At 42.2% G+C, this 17,021-nt stretch overlaps 1 protein-coding gene across 8 annotated transcripts in view; it reads right to left on the minus strand.

Moving 5' to 3' along the window:
- The window catches only part of SIDT2 (SID1 transmembrane family member 2), a 37,917-nt gene extending 23,705 nt beyond the window's left edge, over positions 1–14,212 (minus strand). For all 8 annotated transcript variants that reach the window (XR_011856426.1, XM_072155733.1, XM_072155736.1 and 5 more), the window contains exons 1-7: positions 14,077–14,212; positions 12,422–12,721; positions 5,688–5,809; positions 5,051–5,215; positions 4,917–4,962; positions 2,795–2,896; positions 983–1,066 (exon numbers count right to left, since the gene is read on the minus strand). Coding sequence is in view for 7 of the 8 variants with exons in the window: in XM_072155733.1 (XP_072011834.1) it covers positions 983–1,066; positions 2,795–2,896; positions 4,917–4,962; positions 5,051–5,215; positions 5,688–5,809; positions 12,422–12,595 (693 nt within the window). In the remaining variant the exon portion in view is untranslated. The remainder of the gene's footprint in view (positions 1–982; positions 1,067–2,794; positions 2,897–4,916; positions 4,963–5,050; positions 5,216–5,687; positions 5,810–12,421; positions 12,722–14,076) is intronic.
- Positions 14,213–17,021: the final 2,809 nt, after the last annotated feature.

Genomic DNA, 17,021 nt, shown 5'->3' on the forward strand with positions numbered 1-17,021 from the left:
ATTCATGTTCTTCTAGCTCAACCGTGCCTCCAGCTATCGGTTTGATAAGGGGTCTGCCTTCTCTTCAGCTGAGCAAACATGAGCAGGAAGAGCATGAATATGTCGGGAAAGACTATGATAAGACTCATGGGGTCATTTGCATAGATGGCGAGTCAAATTTACAAATGGACTGTGGAACTTTTCAGGCATGGAGAGGAACAATATAGGGATAGTTGTACTGCTGCATAATAGCAGTTTTCAAAGATATGTTTAGTAAGTGAGGATTAGTTTAACTGACCGGTTCCCTTTAAAATCCATCATTCTACACAGTAGACTTTACAGTGAAAAAAATAATTCTCAAGTGAAAAAAAAAAAAAATTTGATTGACATTTTTATTGGAATTATTTCCTGTTTTGAAAGACAAACACACAGTAACAAATAAAATAACCCCAACCCCTAATTAAGATCACACCAAGAAATAAAACAAAGAATTATCAGTATATATCGAGTGGTACTTCGTTTTGTCCAACACGGTTTTTCCACTTTGGCTTCATTTTTTGTTAATAAATTATTATTTGGGAATTTGCAGAGAATTTTGTTTCCATATCTAAGGTCAGATTTTCCTCATTTTAAAAGTATTCAGATTTTATTATGTCCCAAATAGAGATGAGCGTACCCATAGTTTTCGTTTTGTGTTTGGTAGCGTGACCCGGATGTATTGCCGGCCAAACAGACAATCCGGCAAATGGCTGCCCCTTGTTACAATCATAGCCATGGCTAGTAGTAAGGGTCAGCCATTTGTTGGATTGGCTGTGCAGCCGTCAATCCAGCAATACGTCCGGGTCATGCGGTCTCAACCCGAACTGATACTATAGGTCGGCTCATCTCTAGACCCGATACATAAAACCAGGAAATCCGATGAGGGTGGGCTTTGTTTGATGACCCTATATGCAAAGGGGCTGTCTTGGGGAGATGACCACCATGTCCCTGTGATGACACGTACCTGGACTGTGATCGCCGCCTGCTTGGTCATGGTTTGGTACATGCCAATAAAAGCCACATTATTATCAAGGTCATATACTGGGCACTGGAAAATAAAATAAAAGAAGAATTGTTAAGATTATTGTCGACGACAAGAGCTGTGCAAACAATATTATCAAGACCTTGAAATTTGTAGATGTGGCGGTGGGGTCACACGACTTCTCCCTTCTTTCAATTAATTACCCATTTAAAGTGTAACTAAACTTTCAACAAAGTTGTATACATCAAATGGGCAGAGGATAATATTAAACTTTGTATATCTACTTTATCATAGAAATCTGTTCCTGTGTCCTTTTTTTTCTTTAGAAAAACTGACAAAGAGCCTAGTTTGGACTCAAAAAAAGTTTTACTGGTGGTTACATGGTGGGGGCAGCATCGTGCTATGGGCTCAGGGACAGGGCCACTGGTTGTAATGGAAGGAAAGATGAATGTGGCCAAGTACAGAGATATCCTGGATGGAAACCTCTTCCAGAGCTCTGGACCTCAGACTGGGCAGAAGTTTCACCTTCCAACAAGACAATGACCCTAAGAACACAACTAAAATAACAGAGCAGAGGCTTCAGCACATCTCTGTGACCATTCCTGACTGGCGCAGGCGGAGCCCGGACCTAAACCCAATGGAGCATCTCTGGAGAGACGTGAAAATTGCCTCCACCAGTGTTCACCATCCAACCTGAGGGAACTGGAGAGGATCTGCAAGGAAGAGACAGAGGATCCCCAAATTCAGATGTTAAAAAACTTGGAGCATCACCAGGGGAGATTTCAGTTTTTTCTACTTTAATAAATTAGCAGAAATATCTAATTTCATTTTTTTTTCTGACAAGATGGGGGCAGAGTGTGAGCAAAAAAAAGAACTTTTTTCATCTTACCTATTGGCTGCAATGAAACAGACACTTAAAGAAGTGTCTGATGACTTAACTCTTTACAGTCCCTGGATAGTCTAAGGACCTCAGAGAGCTGAATTATCAAGTGAAATATTGGTTTGGTATGGAAATAATTAATCATTAGCCTCCGATAGTCGGCGGAGTTTAAAGGAATTGTAGATACACTACTCACTACAGGAGAAAGAAGGCACAGAGAAACGGCTATGCTTAAAGTATATTAGAAAGTTTACAAGAATCGCTTGCAATATTCATTTCTGAGATGAAAACAAAACTTTTAGTTACACTTTAAGCAAGTTACAAATTACAACTTTTATCGTCCAAAACTATAGGATTGAATTCTCCACTCTTTATGTCCTACGTGTTCACTGGGTAATCCTAAACCAGTGCCTTGTAGAAGCAAGGAAGGACCGCCAGCTGGACACCAAAGACTAGAATTAGCTTTAAAGCAATGAATAACATATTACACTCATAGTTTAGTAATTGCCTGTGCATACATTAAAGGAAATCTAATAACAAAATCCATCGTGATAAACCAGGGACATTACTCATAGATCCAGGCACTGTGACTGTGGTGATCTTGTTATATTTGTTATCCATGGCCTCCTTCCTTCTAAAAATCTAGGGTAGCCCTTCCAATTTATTAGCAAAATTTTAAAAGTTGATTTTAGAAGGAAGCAGGCCATGGATAACAAACATAAGATGGTTATAAAACTTTCTTTTCTAAGTGATCCCGGAGCGTGAAGGCTAGCGACGGACAGCGCTAGGATCAAGATGAAGAAGAGGCGAGTATTTATAGGTGTCTTTTTGCTTTTTCAAGTGGACAATTTCCTTTAAGGATAGTCATGTACATTATTGCTGTACTATGTGTGATAGTGATCCTGGGCACATACCTGGATATCTTGTATTGAGATGACTGAGCAAGGGAAGGCAGACGGAGAGGTGACTTTAACAATAACAGAGTCAACATCCAATGGAAAAACGTACTTAAAATACTGCAAATAAATAAGAAGGAAACATTGTATATAAAGTAGTGCACACATCTGAAATAACTGAGCTTGTGACATTACACTCACACTCCATTTACTCCAACTTTTCAACAATTGTAGTTTATGTAAAACGTGTGTATATGAGGGGTAACATAACACAACGTATTATCAATATTTTAGCAGTTTCCCCTCTGCAGGCTCATTCCCTTATTCGCATTTGCTCCTAAAACGTGGAGCTACGAAGTCTCCCATGGACAGAACTTGGACTAATCAGGAGAAAACATTATTTTACATTTAGGGCTCATGCACACTAACCTGAGCCCGCCCGGCCATAAGCAGTCGGGTGTGCTGGAGAGGAGGCGAAGCAAGCCCTCCTCTCTCCATAGAGAATAGAGCCGCATTGTCGTTCTTAAGGCCAAAGATACAGCACGCTCTATCTTTTTTGTAGCCACGGTACGGTAAGCACACAATGTGCTCACCATAGCAAGCCACGGCGCCATCGCCATAGACAATTATGGGGACGTACATTAGTGTGCATGGACCCTTACTCAGAAACATCATGGAGGCCACTACTGATGTGAATAAGGCACTTTGCAAAAGCGAACAGTAATGGAGGAAAGATTCGTGAATACTGAGCGAGATAGAAAACTTACTAAGTTTTTACTCACTCTTCCTCCTCCCTCTACTTCTAGGTAATGTGATCCCTCTGTGATCTGGTAGGAGTGATTTCAGAGTCATTGTAGGTTTTACAACAAAGGGAGGAAAAGAGGCCGACAAGTGGAGAAAGAATCATTACAGAAGTGTGTAATTGTTACACGGAGTGCAGAGCGGAGTTTGGAGGAATAGTGATTAAAGATATATGGCTGCAAAAGGTTCATCAACAGGGTGCTGGGGCCTAGATGTAGGTTACATCACTTCTGGCTCTAGTGCCTAGTGTTACGGTAAGTATTACGTAGGGTCAAGGCTGGCAGTACCCATACATGAAGTAGGAGTAATTGTCTAACACGATTGCACCGCTCGCAGGAGTATCTGTTACGTGACCCAAGTCAAAGTGCTTTGCCCCGGTGACAGATAAAGGACTAATGAATTATGGATCACAAATTAGATTTGTGAAATGAAACCCTATAATGTAAGAGAGCAAAGTTCAAGATAAAGAGTGACTATATCATCCAAACCTGCGCCATTTACTGACACCAAGAATGTCTTAGCTAGTAAAAACCCAAGATACAAGTCATAAACCGGTTCATTGACGCTTACAAGTGGCACAGTCATCAACCCTACACGAACACAGTAGCCAAGAAATTTTACACCCTCTATATTGCTGTAAGTCAAGTTTTACATCTTCTGTTTTCAGTGTTTACTGTAGTTGTCACAGCACAAAGTGCCATTTCAGTGCCATTACAAACTGGACATTATGTAGAGCATAATCATAGGAGGCCCCACCATAAGAGTCATTAACAAAACTACTGATTTTTGTTTAACCACCAACCGAAAAGAAATATATAAAAAATTAAAAAAAAAAAAAAAAAAAAAAAAGAAGAATTAAAAAAGAAAATAATTATGATTTACATATGCCACCAATAAAACTACAAAACCCACAAAAAACTAAGCCAAAACACAGCTCCATAAACTAAAAAAAAAAAAAAATTTATAAAATTATGAGGTGTCTCGAAATGTGGAATGCATGAAAGCTGTTTTAGTTTTAATCCTATCTATATCATGCAAAATTGAACTGCAAAATTGAACTGACCTGGAGAACAAAGTCATCATGTTATTTATAGTACATGGTAAAAAATAATTCATTTCGGGTCTATAAAGTGTCAATAAAACTAGATGTGGCGAGATGGTACTATGAAAAAATTTCAACTCAACATGCAAAAAAACAAGACCTCATATGGCATGATAACAAAATGGATTCTTTTTGAAACGTAGGGCTGAAAATATATGAAATAAAAAAAAACAAAAAAAAACAAGAGCAAACACACACAAACCTCACGGACCCCCTCAAAAAACAAGTACTTTATACCTGGGGCTGAGCAGGAGTTGCGTTAAAACTGAACCGTTCTTTTGTCCTACAGTAATAAGAAAAAAAAAACCTTGTGAGGTTCCCTCTGATATAGACATCTATAAAACAAAGTCGTCCAGGAAAATGTTCCTCACCGCAACACAAAGCTCTCCACATGTGTGACCCGCAGGAAGTAGGTGGCATTCTTCTCCGACAAGGTGGAAACATCTACAAAGAAGGACTCCGTTTTCGACTCGGCCCGGGTAGGTGGTTGGCACAGGGTGCGCCCAACATCTTGATATTGGTAATTACGCTGGTACCTGAGAAAAAGTAATACAGGTTTCTGAAGATGAAGGATGACTGGACTCTAAGGAAAGACAGTAGGAGTCCTGATTACCCCACCCACACACAGTGACTGACAACCTTCTCTGTACACACTCTTAAACATGTACCATCCCCGTGTGTGGGCGGGCCAGTCGCGACTCTCCCCGTCAATCCCCGTGTGTGGGCGGGCCAGTCGCGACTCTCCCCGTCAATCCCCGTGTGTGGGCGGGGCAGTCGCGACTCTCCCCGTCAATCCCCGTGTGTGGGCGGGGCAGTCGCGACTCTCCCCGTCAATCCCCGTGTGTGGGCGGGGCAGTCGCGACTCTCCCCGTCAATCCCCGTGTGTGGGCGGGGCAGTCGCGACTCTCCCCGTCAATCCCCGTGTGTGGGCGGGGCAGTCGCGACTCTCCCCGTCAATCCCCGTGTGTGGGCGGGGCAGTCGGGACTCGTAGAGCATTGGCTACTTACAAGCCCCTTAGGGTCAGCGGTACTTGAAAAGACACTACGCCCTCCTTCTGCCGAACAACAAAGAGCAGCGGGGGCCCTTTCTGGTCAGACAGGATTTTGACGGACACTCGGACACCTTCAGTCTAAACAGAAAAGAGGTGACATCATAGCACGAGGGAACGGGAGTTATAAAGAAAATCACTAATAATTAGATATACATAATTATAAACCATTGGGCCTCAAACATAAAAGTTTCCCAAATGTTTGCCCCATGTTAGTAATATAATGATTTCTATAATGGTTCTGCTCCAAGGAGTCATATGGGTGGTCCTAATCATTGATCGATAGGACCGCCCACCAGACTCCTCATCCCATCTTAGAATGTATCCACCGGACTGACTAAAGGTTATACAGTCAGATAAAATTTTCACTTGTAGAATATTTACCTAGATGGTAGAAACCAGATCAACCAGTTCCTTTATGGTGATTCATGGATTTTATAAAGCACTTAGTGACTGGCACTGAACTGATAACCATAAATGTCAAATGTTACTGTGCCAACGTATCACCTGGCATCCTCGGAGCACATAAAACGGAAACCTGACCGCACTCTTAAAAGTGACACCTAAACTGGACTTTCCGAGCCTGTGAACGGATTTCTTTTCTATATCAGATACACTAAACTATCCATTATTAAGTTGACTGATGCGTCCTGTGTAATAGATTAGTTATACTTAAAATTTTAAATTCGCCCCCTCCATGTCCCCCCACCCAAAATGTTTTACCACTAATGGTGGCATTATCAGGGGAAGGAATGGGGCATATAACCATGTCACACTGATAGCACATGGCAGTCTTAAACCACCCCTCATACCCCAGTGCAAGATTTACATTGCTCTATAACAACCACCATGCTGCTGCTACTACTTCTAATACTACATAAATATCAAGCATCTGGATCTCCCCTTCCCTGGGTGTATGTGAGACACCATAGTACAGTGATGGCAAACCTTTTTAAAGGACACCTGTCATCAGGTCTGTGTCACTTGTCTTGTCACCTCTTCCTGTTGGAGCAGCTCACAAGGATCCATCCCAGCCTTTATCTAGTTATTTCATACATTATTCATTGTAAAATCATCTATTCTTTATCATGTAAATGAGGCTGGTCACATGGTCAGAGGCAGTGATGTCACGCCTGTTACTCCTCCCCCTGCTCATGTCTGTGTGTAATGTATAGTAAAGCATGGCTAGTGTGTGTGCTGCATCTGCTGACATGCTGCATCCTCCTAATATACAGGTGAGAGACACAGACATCAGCTACACATGAATCTGACATGTTCTGCTGTAACATGGCTGCCTGGAGCTGTTGTATCTCTCCTATACACACACACACATGCACACACAGGCTGCAGGGGGCGTGGCCACCAGCACCAGGAAGCACATCATTATACAGCCTCACACCATTATACAGGCTGTCAGTCAAGCACTGGGGGTGTGTCTATACCTCCCACTCATGAATAGAGTGGACAGCTTGAATATGCTAATGCTTCATTGGACATTTCACAGGTCATTTGCATACAGCTTTAGGACCTCATTGCTTAGGTTTACAGGCATGTAGAGGGACAATGAAGGGATAGAGGCAATGCTCTCTAATGGCAGTTTATGAAAATATATTTAGGTTAGGGGGGTTATTTTGCATGACGGGTTCTCTTTAACACCGAGGGCCCAAACTACAACCAAAACCCACACTTTTTTCGCAAAGTGCCAATGCAACAATTTAAGCAGTAACTTATTACTAGCTGCTGTGTCACAGGTTTAAATTGTATAGGCACCTGAGGACACCAATAAGAAGGAGAAGTAGTTTGGATTATCATTGTAGTTTCCTTTTAGGGTCCTGGGCTGTCTGGGACTGCAAGAGGCCTTGGGTCCTGTCTGGCGAAACCTGCCCTGGGGCGATGGCCTGGGTGCCCATATAGAGGCTCTGAGTGCCACCTCTGGAACCCGTGCCATAGGTTCGCCACCACTGCCATAGTAGATAGTTGCCAAACAATAAGCTTAAACAAAACTTAAAATTTTACATGTAGGCAACAAGTGCTTTTTTTTTTATTTTATTTTTTTTACAGCTGTATTATGGACGCAACATCCCAAAGTTTAGTTAAACAAAAGTAAGAGCACGAAACATGGGTGAAAAAATAATCTGGTCTTGCAGTTAGAGTCTAGAAAAAGGAAGAAAATATAGCCATGCAGTACATGAACCAGGAAGAACTGGATGAACACTGCTGTGTATGTGATACTGCACAGAAGTGAAAAATTTGTGAAAAATCGAACTGTTAAAAAAAAAAAAAAAAATCCTGAAATTCTTATTGATTATATTAGTACAAACAACTAAACTTCATGTTTCCCCCTTCCTGGATTTTCTAGCTGTCCTTATACCTGATCTTTATTGAACAAATACAGAGTAATAAAGCGAATATAAAGTGACCTTTAGCTGCTGCTGCCAAGTTGTATCAAAGCCAAAACTGCAACAAAAGTAAAACAAAACTAAACACGTACAAGGAGGAAACTAACTCCACTCCATAGAAGTATCCGGGATAGACAGTAAACTGTGTGTAGCCGGAATGATGGGGAGAGTATGAGAAGGAGATCCCCCCCCCCCATGAGGTTTGCAAATGATGGGTGGTCTGCAAAGGGGCAAATCATCCCCAAAAGTGCTCAATAAATAGAAAAAAAAAAAAAAAAAAAAAATTCCTCCGCTGGTCAATGTAATCCACATCTGTAGTCTAATCCCAGAGAGTTAATCCATGGAGCAATCTGTTGTATAACGTGCATCACAAATTCACAGCAACAACAATCCCGAAATTTTGCCTGAATTGACGACATGCATAGAATTACCCCCCCAACCCTCACAAAAAGGTCAGAGTAGTCAAGCTGAGACCTAAGGTTACTGCACCCCAACTAGGTATGACCCCGGATATTATAGGGGCCCGATTGTGGCAGCTTAACTCCTTAAAACACCATAGTCACAAGAATGGTATAGTAAAAAAAAAAAATTAAAATTTAGCACTCATTTAACAAAAAAAAACAAAAAAAAAAAAACACACCAAACCTTCAAATAATTGTCTGTATAACAAATAATTAAAAAAATAAATAAATAAATTCTGTTCTATATACCATTAGCAAAACATTTAAAAACTATTATATATGTATTAGGGATAGCTGCAACTGTACAGACCCTAATAATATTAATATTTTTTACCAAAAAGTCTTAAAATTATGCAAATGAGCCTGAGGAGCTCCGGGATCCATAGCTGTTCATGATCCTCAGGCTCATTTGAATAATTTTTAACATTTTTTTTTTCCTAAAGCCAGGGAATATGAAGCTAAAAGAAGTGTGGATCCTGCCAGAGGGAGCACACACCAGTATGTCAGTGTGTTTGGTTTACAATCCTTCATCCTGGTGTTAGATTTCCTTTAACAAGTTATTTGTACTCTATGATAATAAGCACAATTAAAAAAACAAAAAAAAAAAAGGAAATTAAACGCCAGAATTTGTCTCTTTTCTCTCACCCTTTAAAGTTCATAAATTTTACTGAAGTCATTAAAATGTACAACTCCACTATGACGCCCTGAACCAGTAGCATCACCATAAAACATGCATGCGTCCCGGCATCTGTCAGAAGTAAGCCATTGAATCTATACCAGTGTGTGTTACTACAGTAGCAGCAGAACTGTGAAAAATGAGTTTATATTGAAGGTTCCCTTAGTGCACTGGGAAGGTTTCCTCCCCCATGCTTTGCTCTTAGCACTCAGGACTGAGAAAAAAAATCATCAGATGCTTAAAAGCACAGCAGTGTGAGGACCTGACCTCCTGAGAAACGACAATCCTGAATCATAAATGCATTTTTAACAGTCCTGCTGCTACAAACAACACATATAACACGTATAAGCCTAGTTTTTCAGCACAAAAAAAAAATGTGCTGAAAACCCAAACTCGGCTTATACTCGAGTGAAAATAAATTTAGGTTTTACCAGGTTTTTGTGGTAAAATTAGGGGCCTCGGCTTATACTTGGGTCGGCTTATACGGTATTCAGTTTTACTTTTTCCCCTCCATCAAGGATATTGCCTCATTTCTCAATGTGGCAAGAACCCGATCCTGGAAGTGAAGTTTGGTTCATGGACCACACAGGGGAACTGTGTGTAACATCACATCCAATTATAATCTATGCGCTCACATTGCGACAGACAGAGCATTGCAAAAGTATTCAAACCCCTTGAACTTTTCCTCAATTTCTAGAATTGCATATTTAGTCATTTAGTACTTTGTAGGACCTTCAGCAGCAATAATAAGTCTGTAGGGGGGAAGTTTCTACCAGTTTTGCACATCTAGAGGCTGGAATCTTTATAATATTTAAGTCACGTAGATTCCTATCCAAAATTGTCCGTTAGTAGGGGAAGGGGTTCATTCTGGTTTGTATGAATTGAGTTTTAAAAATAAGAAAACGGTTCAATAAAAACGCAGGGGAAGGGGTTGTAGGTTTTCCTTCAGGATATCAACTGCCATGAGGAAAGTTGAGCCAATTGCCTCAGGGTGGCACCAACTGATTGAATACAATACCTGGACAAAATGCTTAAAAAATATAAAACCATCAAAATCTAGCATGTTAACGAACAAGGGACACTTACTCTTAGATCCAGGTACCGTGACTGGGGTAATCTTCTTATATCTGTTATCCATAGCCTCCTTTCTTCTAAAATCAACTTATGAAATTATGCTAATAAGCCAGAAGGGCTACCATAGCTCCTCCATATTGTAGCTGCACATTATTGTGAAGGAGCACTTTCCCTTCCCACTGCTTCCCACTTCCCCATGCAAAACAGTTTGGAATGCTGTTACACTGTATCACACTCCCACCTACTCCCTCAGCACTTCACTCCACTCTCTCCCTTAGGTTATCAGAGGAAGTTCAGCACTCACTGTAACAACCTGCGAAGCTATAGCACAGAGGGACCTAGAGTCATTCAGGCTATACAGGAGAGGCTAAGGTAGTCCCTGTGGCTCATTGGCATAATTTTAAAAGTTGATTTTAGAAGAAAGGAGGACATAGATAACATATATAAGAAAATCACCATAGTCATGAGTAAGTGCCCCTGGGTTTATCATGGTGGATTTTGATATGATTTATGATATGACATATTGGATGGGCTACATTTCTAAAGATCCTTCCCTGGTGGTTAAATCATATCACTTCTACTAGAATGCCACCACTTTTTGGCTATGAAGTAATGTAGGTCTATGGGTGTGAAAGGCAAAATGAGATCACATGTTTATAAGGAATGTGTCATCCAGAGCTGAACAAGGGCGAGAGAAATGCATTTTTAGTCGTCTTTTCTGGCACCAGAACATATTTAGAGGATCTGCTGTGAGGATCTTCAAGGAATTAGAAAAATTCCAAAATTTAGACTACATCCTGCTGTGATTTCAGTGCAATTTCCAAGGCAAGGAAAATTCTCAGACCAATTCTTTACTAGAGAAGTTTGTAAAAATTAAAAACAGTTTATATTGTTAGGTGGTGTAACAAAATATCCTAATTGTGTTATCTGCCTTCTGGCACTTTAGTATGTGATGAACTGCCAGGGAATAGTATTTATGGTGTGGTACAACTGCCATTTATATGTATATGTTCAGTAGTAAATTACAATATGGGGGGTTTGGGTGGTAGCCCGGGGCCTAAGCCTTCTAGGGGGCCCATGGGCACTCAAACTACACACCAAATCTTATACTGAGAAGGAACTTCACCCATGAAATCCTTTTACATCTGTGTCTGCTCTCAACACACATGTACTCAGGAGCCATTTCAGGACCTTTGAAGGTCCAAACACCGCAGACTGAAAGCAGACAGAAGGGACACATCCTCCAGTCCCCAAAAAGCTGATTCTAGTACCATATGTAGGAAGTGATTCTAGACTTGTAGGGGCTATAATATTCATACAGCCCAGTGCCCATGCCAGTCTTATCCGCCCCTGGATACCGTAAGTCATTCGGTACCATCATGATGGGTTTGCAATGGAGCACAGATTTAGAGCAATATCTTATTGTTTTAACTTCTTGTTGAAAGAAGAAACACAAAACAAAAAAAAAAAATTACATGGGTAAAAAAATTACTTTTTATTTTTAGACATTAATTGCTTTTTTTAGGCCTAAAAAAAAAAAAAAAAAAAAAAACACATTTTGCCACAGCTTCTTCCCTGAGCGGTCTGCCGTGTTCCTTGGCTTTCATTGATGCTCTCTAAGAAACCACTGAGGCCTTCACGAAGCAGCTATAGTTACACCGAGAACACAAGACATAAGGATGTACTATATTTACCGGCCGCGCTCACATGAAACGCAGGAGTCGCTGTCCCTGAACGCAATCACGTTTACACCTGAACACTTGCGTTTGGTAAGTAGTAACACATATTTTGTCTTGTGATCCAGCGATTTCGACTATTAGTTTGAGAAGGAGTAACCCCCAAGGCGCTTCGATAGCATTTCAAAGCACAATGCAAGTGCATCATGTGAACGCGGCCTAAAGGCAATTGGGAAATAGGTTTTTTTTTCTTTCTATTTTTTTTAACTTTGGAGAAGCACGGATCATTTTCTCTTCACATGACACACAGTGGATACATTGTTGTCCCGCCTGCAATTCTTCTTGGCTGCAATCACTTTGCACACATTGATGCAGATAACAAAGCCACCTACTGTCCATGCACTTACCTTGTTCCTCAGCATGGTGTGGTTGAAGGCGTATATATTTTGGGTCTCGCTATTGACGGTGTCATTGTAATCCTGGTTGAAGTCTGCGATATTCTGGTGGATCTCTTTGGCTGCAGAGTATCGCATCCCCTGTACAATCCAGAAGAGGAGCAGGAAGAGGCCGGAGCTGAACATTTTCCAGCAGCGAGCAGCGGAGGAGTGCAGAGTCCCCGCCGTCCTGTGCACCTTCCAACATCAGCAGGACTTCACTCCACACCTTAGGTAATCACAGCGCTACATGTCTGAGTCACCAGGAGATCCCTGCAGGATAGGAGACGTACACTGAGATACGCAGCACATCGCACCTTCTACAAGATCATATTCACATAGAGCAAATGAGAGTCCTGCCTACATGTTTATTGTGGTCAGACCCCCAACGATTTCCCCCCTATTCTGTCTATAGCGGATGAGAGTTTAATGCGAGCCCTTCAAGATGTACAGATATAGAATCCCCTGTGATGTTCTGGCTTCATTAACGTTTTTTACCCTGCAGAGCAGCGCCCCCTTATACCCGGCTGTGCACAGAGACTGTAGGCAGCCTTATTCTCATGGATGGGGCACCACCGGCAAGGGTATATGGAGAGGGGGGCACTCTACCTGCACAAGGAGGGGGAGAAGTTTTTTTGGCACTACCACCCACAGTATATGGGGGGAGGTGGGGGCACACTACCACCCTGGGTACACATGCACTAACGCCCAGGGTACATGGGGGAAGGGGACGGGTCTACTGCTCAGGGTACACAAGTTGAGCCAATGCTGTGGCCTCCTTATCTACTGCAATTATTAATACAATGTATCAACATGAACAGCAGAGTACACGGTGGAGGTGACATCTCTACTGCCCAGGGTACATGGGGGTCTCTGCCCCCAAGGGTACATAGGCGGGCGGGGAGGGTGGCTCTGCCGCCCAGAGTACGAGTTGTGCCAATGCTTGGCCTCCTCATCTGCTGTAATCATTGCCGGGTGGTTACAATGTATCTACATAAACAGAGGAGACTGGGATGAGGAAGAATCACCCTGCGGTCAGGAGCCGAGTGGATAGGAGTGACCATTGTATAGGTGCAATAGTCTGCAGGAGTGAGCAGGGTGCAGTCTCTATATGGATTTACACACCCGTCTCCTCCTCACATATCGGTGTCAGTAATTACATGTAACTATCATAAGATAAGAATTGTGGAGCAGCTTTTCTTCATTGTGATGTCCCTCAGTTATTCCTCTGGGTAATGGGCGGTACCTGGTCAGTCTGATTAGCCAATCATTGCCCAGGATGTCAGACTATGTATAATGCATCATAAATGTCCAGGAGGAGTAACTGAGGGACAACACAAGGGAGAGATGTTATAGACTGGGGAACACGACAGACAGGAGGGGAGAGCTGATCTCCAGAGACCAAATCCATTGTTTATTCCATCAGATACAATGATATAACACAGGTTATATTATATGTAAAAGACCCTGTGTAGGATTATACATAAATGACAAGACATCAATAATACAGGGTGAATGGATCACATGACTCACAAACATTACAAAAACGCAAGGTGTGAAACCTGCCCTGTTCTATAACGGAAACGCACATAGAACAGAAGGCAGAGCCGTGTACACAGAGCACTCACACCATCCGCTGCTCCGGGATCCGCTACCCCACCAGCTGCCGGCCACACACTGGCTGCGGAGCCGGAAGAAGAGAACAACAAGGAGGCGGGGCCAGGGTGACATCACACCGCCTCTAAGTGGATGACGTGTGAGAACTGGGCGGGGCTGTGGTGACATCACGCCGCCTTTAAGAGGATGACGGAGAAGAACTGGGCGGGGCTATGGTAACATCACACCGCCTGTAAGAGGATGACGTGAAGTATGGGGCGGGGCTAAGGTGACGTAATGCCGGCTGGGAGAGGGTGACAGTCAGATGAAAGGCTGCAGTGGTGTGTGCATGTGTATATATGGAAGAAGGGGAGATGGACCCACGCAAGTCCTATGTAAGGGGCAGTCTACAGAGGACTACAAGATAACATATGAATGTAAAGCAGGGGGGAAATAAGTAATTAGTAAACAAAAAAATAACATGCAGAAAATCACATTGTCTGATTGTTAAAGAATTTATTTGCATATGATGGTGGAAAATAAGTATTTGCCACCTACAAACAAGCAAGATTTCTGCCTCTCACAGACCTGTAACTTCTTCTATAAGAGGCTCCTGTATCCTCCACCCATTGCCTGTATTAATGACGTCTTGCATTGCACCAGGTGAAGACTAAATCTGATAATCTCTCTTCATCAGGGCTTTCATGCAAAATCTCACCCCATGGGGTCAAAATGATCACAATAATGGTGAGAAAAAATTCCAGAACCACAGGGAGGTGACCTAGTGACTGACCTGCAGAAAGCTGGGACCAACGTAACTAAGGCTACTGAGAGTAACACACTACACCACCAGGGACTCAGATCCTGCAGTGCCAGACATGTCCCATGCTTGAGCCAGTACATATTCGGGCCCCTCTGAAGATTCCTAGAGAGCATTTTGATGTTCCAGAAGAGTATTGGAAAAATGTCATAGGGTCAGAGGAAATCAAAGTAGAACTGTTTGGTAGAAACACAACTTGTCATGTTCGGAGGAAAGTGAATGCTGCGTTGAATCCAAAGAAAACCAGACCTAGCATGTAGCATAGGGGTGGGAACATCATGACGAGAGGCAGTTTCTCTGCAAATAACAACCGATCAGTATACAGGCAGTCCCCGGGTTACATACAAGATAGGGTCTGTAGGTTTGTTCTTAAGTTGAATTTGTATGTAAGTCGGAACTGTATATTTTATCATTGTAACCCCAGCCAGAACTTTTTTGGTCTCTGTGACGATTGGATTTTAAAAATGTTGGGTTGTCATAAGAACCAGGATTAGCAATAAAGCTTCATTACAGACACCACTGATAACTGTTAAAGCTGATTATTGTAGCCTAGGACTAAAGTACAGGAAATTACCAATGTCCAGAGGTCCGTTTGTAACTAGGGGTCGTATGTAAGTCGAGTGTTCTTAAGTAGGGGACCGCCTGTACATGAGAGAATGAATAGGGCCACATATCGGGAGATTTTGAGTGCAAAACTCCCTCCACCAGCAAGGGCATTGAAGATGAAACGTGGCTGGGTCTTTCAACATGACAAAGATCCCAAGCACAAGCCCAGGGCAACAAAGGAGTGATTTCATGGAAAGCATTTCAATTTCTTGGAGTGGCCAAGCCAGCTTCCAGATCTGAAAACCTTTGGAGGGAGTTGAAAGTCCGTGTTTCCCAGTGACATCCACAAAACATCCCTGCTCTAGAGGCGATCTGCCTGGAGGAATGGGCCAACATACCAGCAGCAGTGTGTAGCTACCTTCTCATGACTTACAGAAACATCTGTATTGACCTCTATTATTGCCAACAAAGGAAATATAACAAAGTCTTGAGAACTGTTGTTATGGACCAAATACTTATTTCCACCATAAATAAATACATTCTTTCCCATGTTTTCCCATTTTGTCTCCTATAGTTTAACTGACATAGGTAAACCTAAAGCCCTTTCTCATTTTCCACAATTAGTGTCCAGCTAAATACTTCTTTTTCTCCACTGTAGATCACATGACCAAGACTCACAGTCCATGGGGGAAATTTATCACTGCTTTTATGCCAGTGTTCTGACGTAGAAGCAGTAAGACAATGCACACTGCAAGAATTTGCAGTGCCGGTGGAGTGGATGGGCACTGGGCGTTCCAGCGTTCTTCTGATAACCCAGCAAACTTTTCTATGCTGGTTAGCAGTGAGCTCCACTATCGCCAGATCTTATTCTCTGTAAATTGTTTCTTAAAGGGCTCCTTTCAGACGAATGTTGTCGGTCTGCCAACAGTGGTCCAACCACTACCATTGGGACTCCCATCTACCACTATGATGCTCTAATTTCCAGAACTGTTAGTCCATAAAATCCATGGTCGTCTGAAACAGCCCTGTGGCTACATCACAAACCTGACCTCGAGCCACTGAATCACTTAAACCATGGACAGGACTGGACCAGCACCTACACATCTGACCGGTCACCATGACTTAGTGTATAGATAACTATTGATATAGTTAGACTTTCATGTGTTATATTCTCACTTATGAGATATTATTTTGCATTATTCTGAATCACACATTGAATTCATTCCTGCAGTAAGTCTTGGATCTCCTGTAACTGTATATATAATGACAATAAATGCATCTGTAGGTGTGATAAAACATTCAGCAGAACCATCATCATCCTCAGCCCCCACAGAGACACAATTAGGAACCTACCTGTGATGACTTGTAGGACAGAGGTGATGTAGACTCGAATCTCCTCCAATATCAGCGCAGGTGGTAAGATGCTATCTAGAGAAAGGCTTCAATGGAGTTGTCCAGGACTGCCGTAAAAGGGTTAATCCTGAGGCTGAAAAACTTGGCTGCTTTCTTACAAATACAGCACCACATGCTGGTTTGTGCAGGTATTGCAGCTGGAGATGAATGGATCTTCATTGCAATACCACACACTACCCATAGTTAGGATATGAGCGT

This window comes from Engystomops pustulosus, chromosome 6, assembly GCF_040894005.1.
Source record: "Engystomops pustulosus chromosome 6, aEngPut4.maternal, whole genome shotgun sequence".
In the NCBI taxonomy this organism is placed as follows: domain Eukaryota; kingdom Metazoa; phylum Chordata; class Amphibia; order Anura; family Leptodactylidae; genus Engystomops; species Engystomops pustulosus.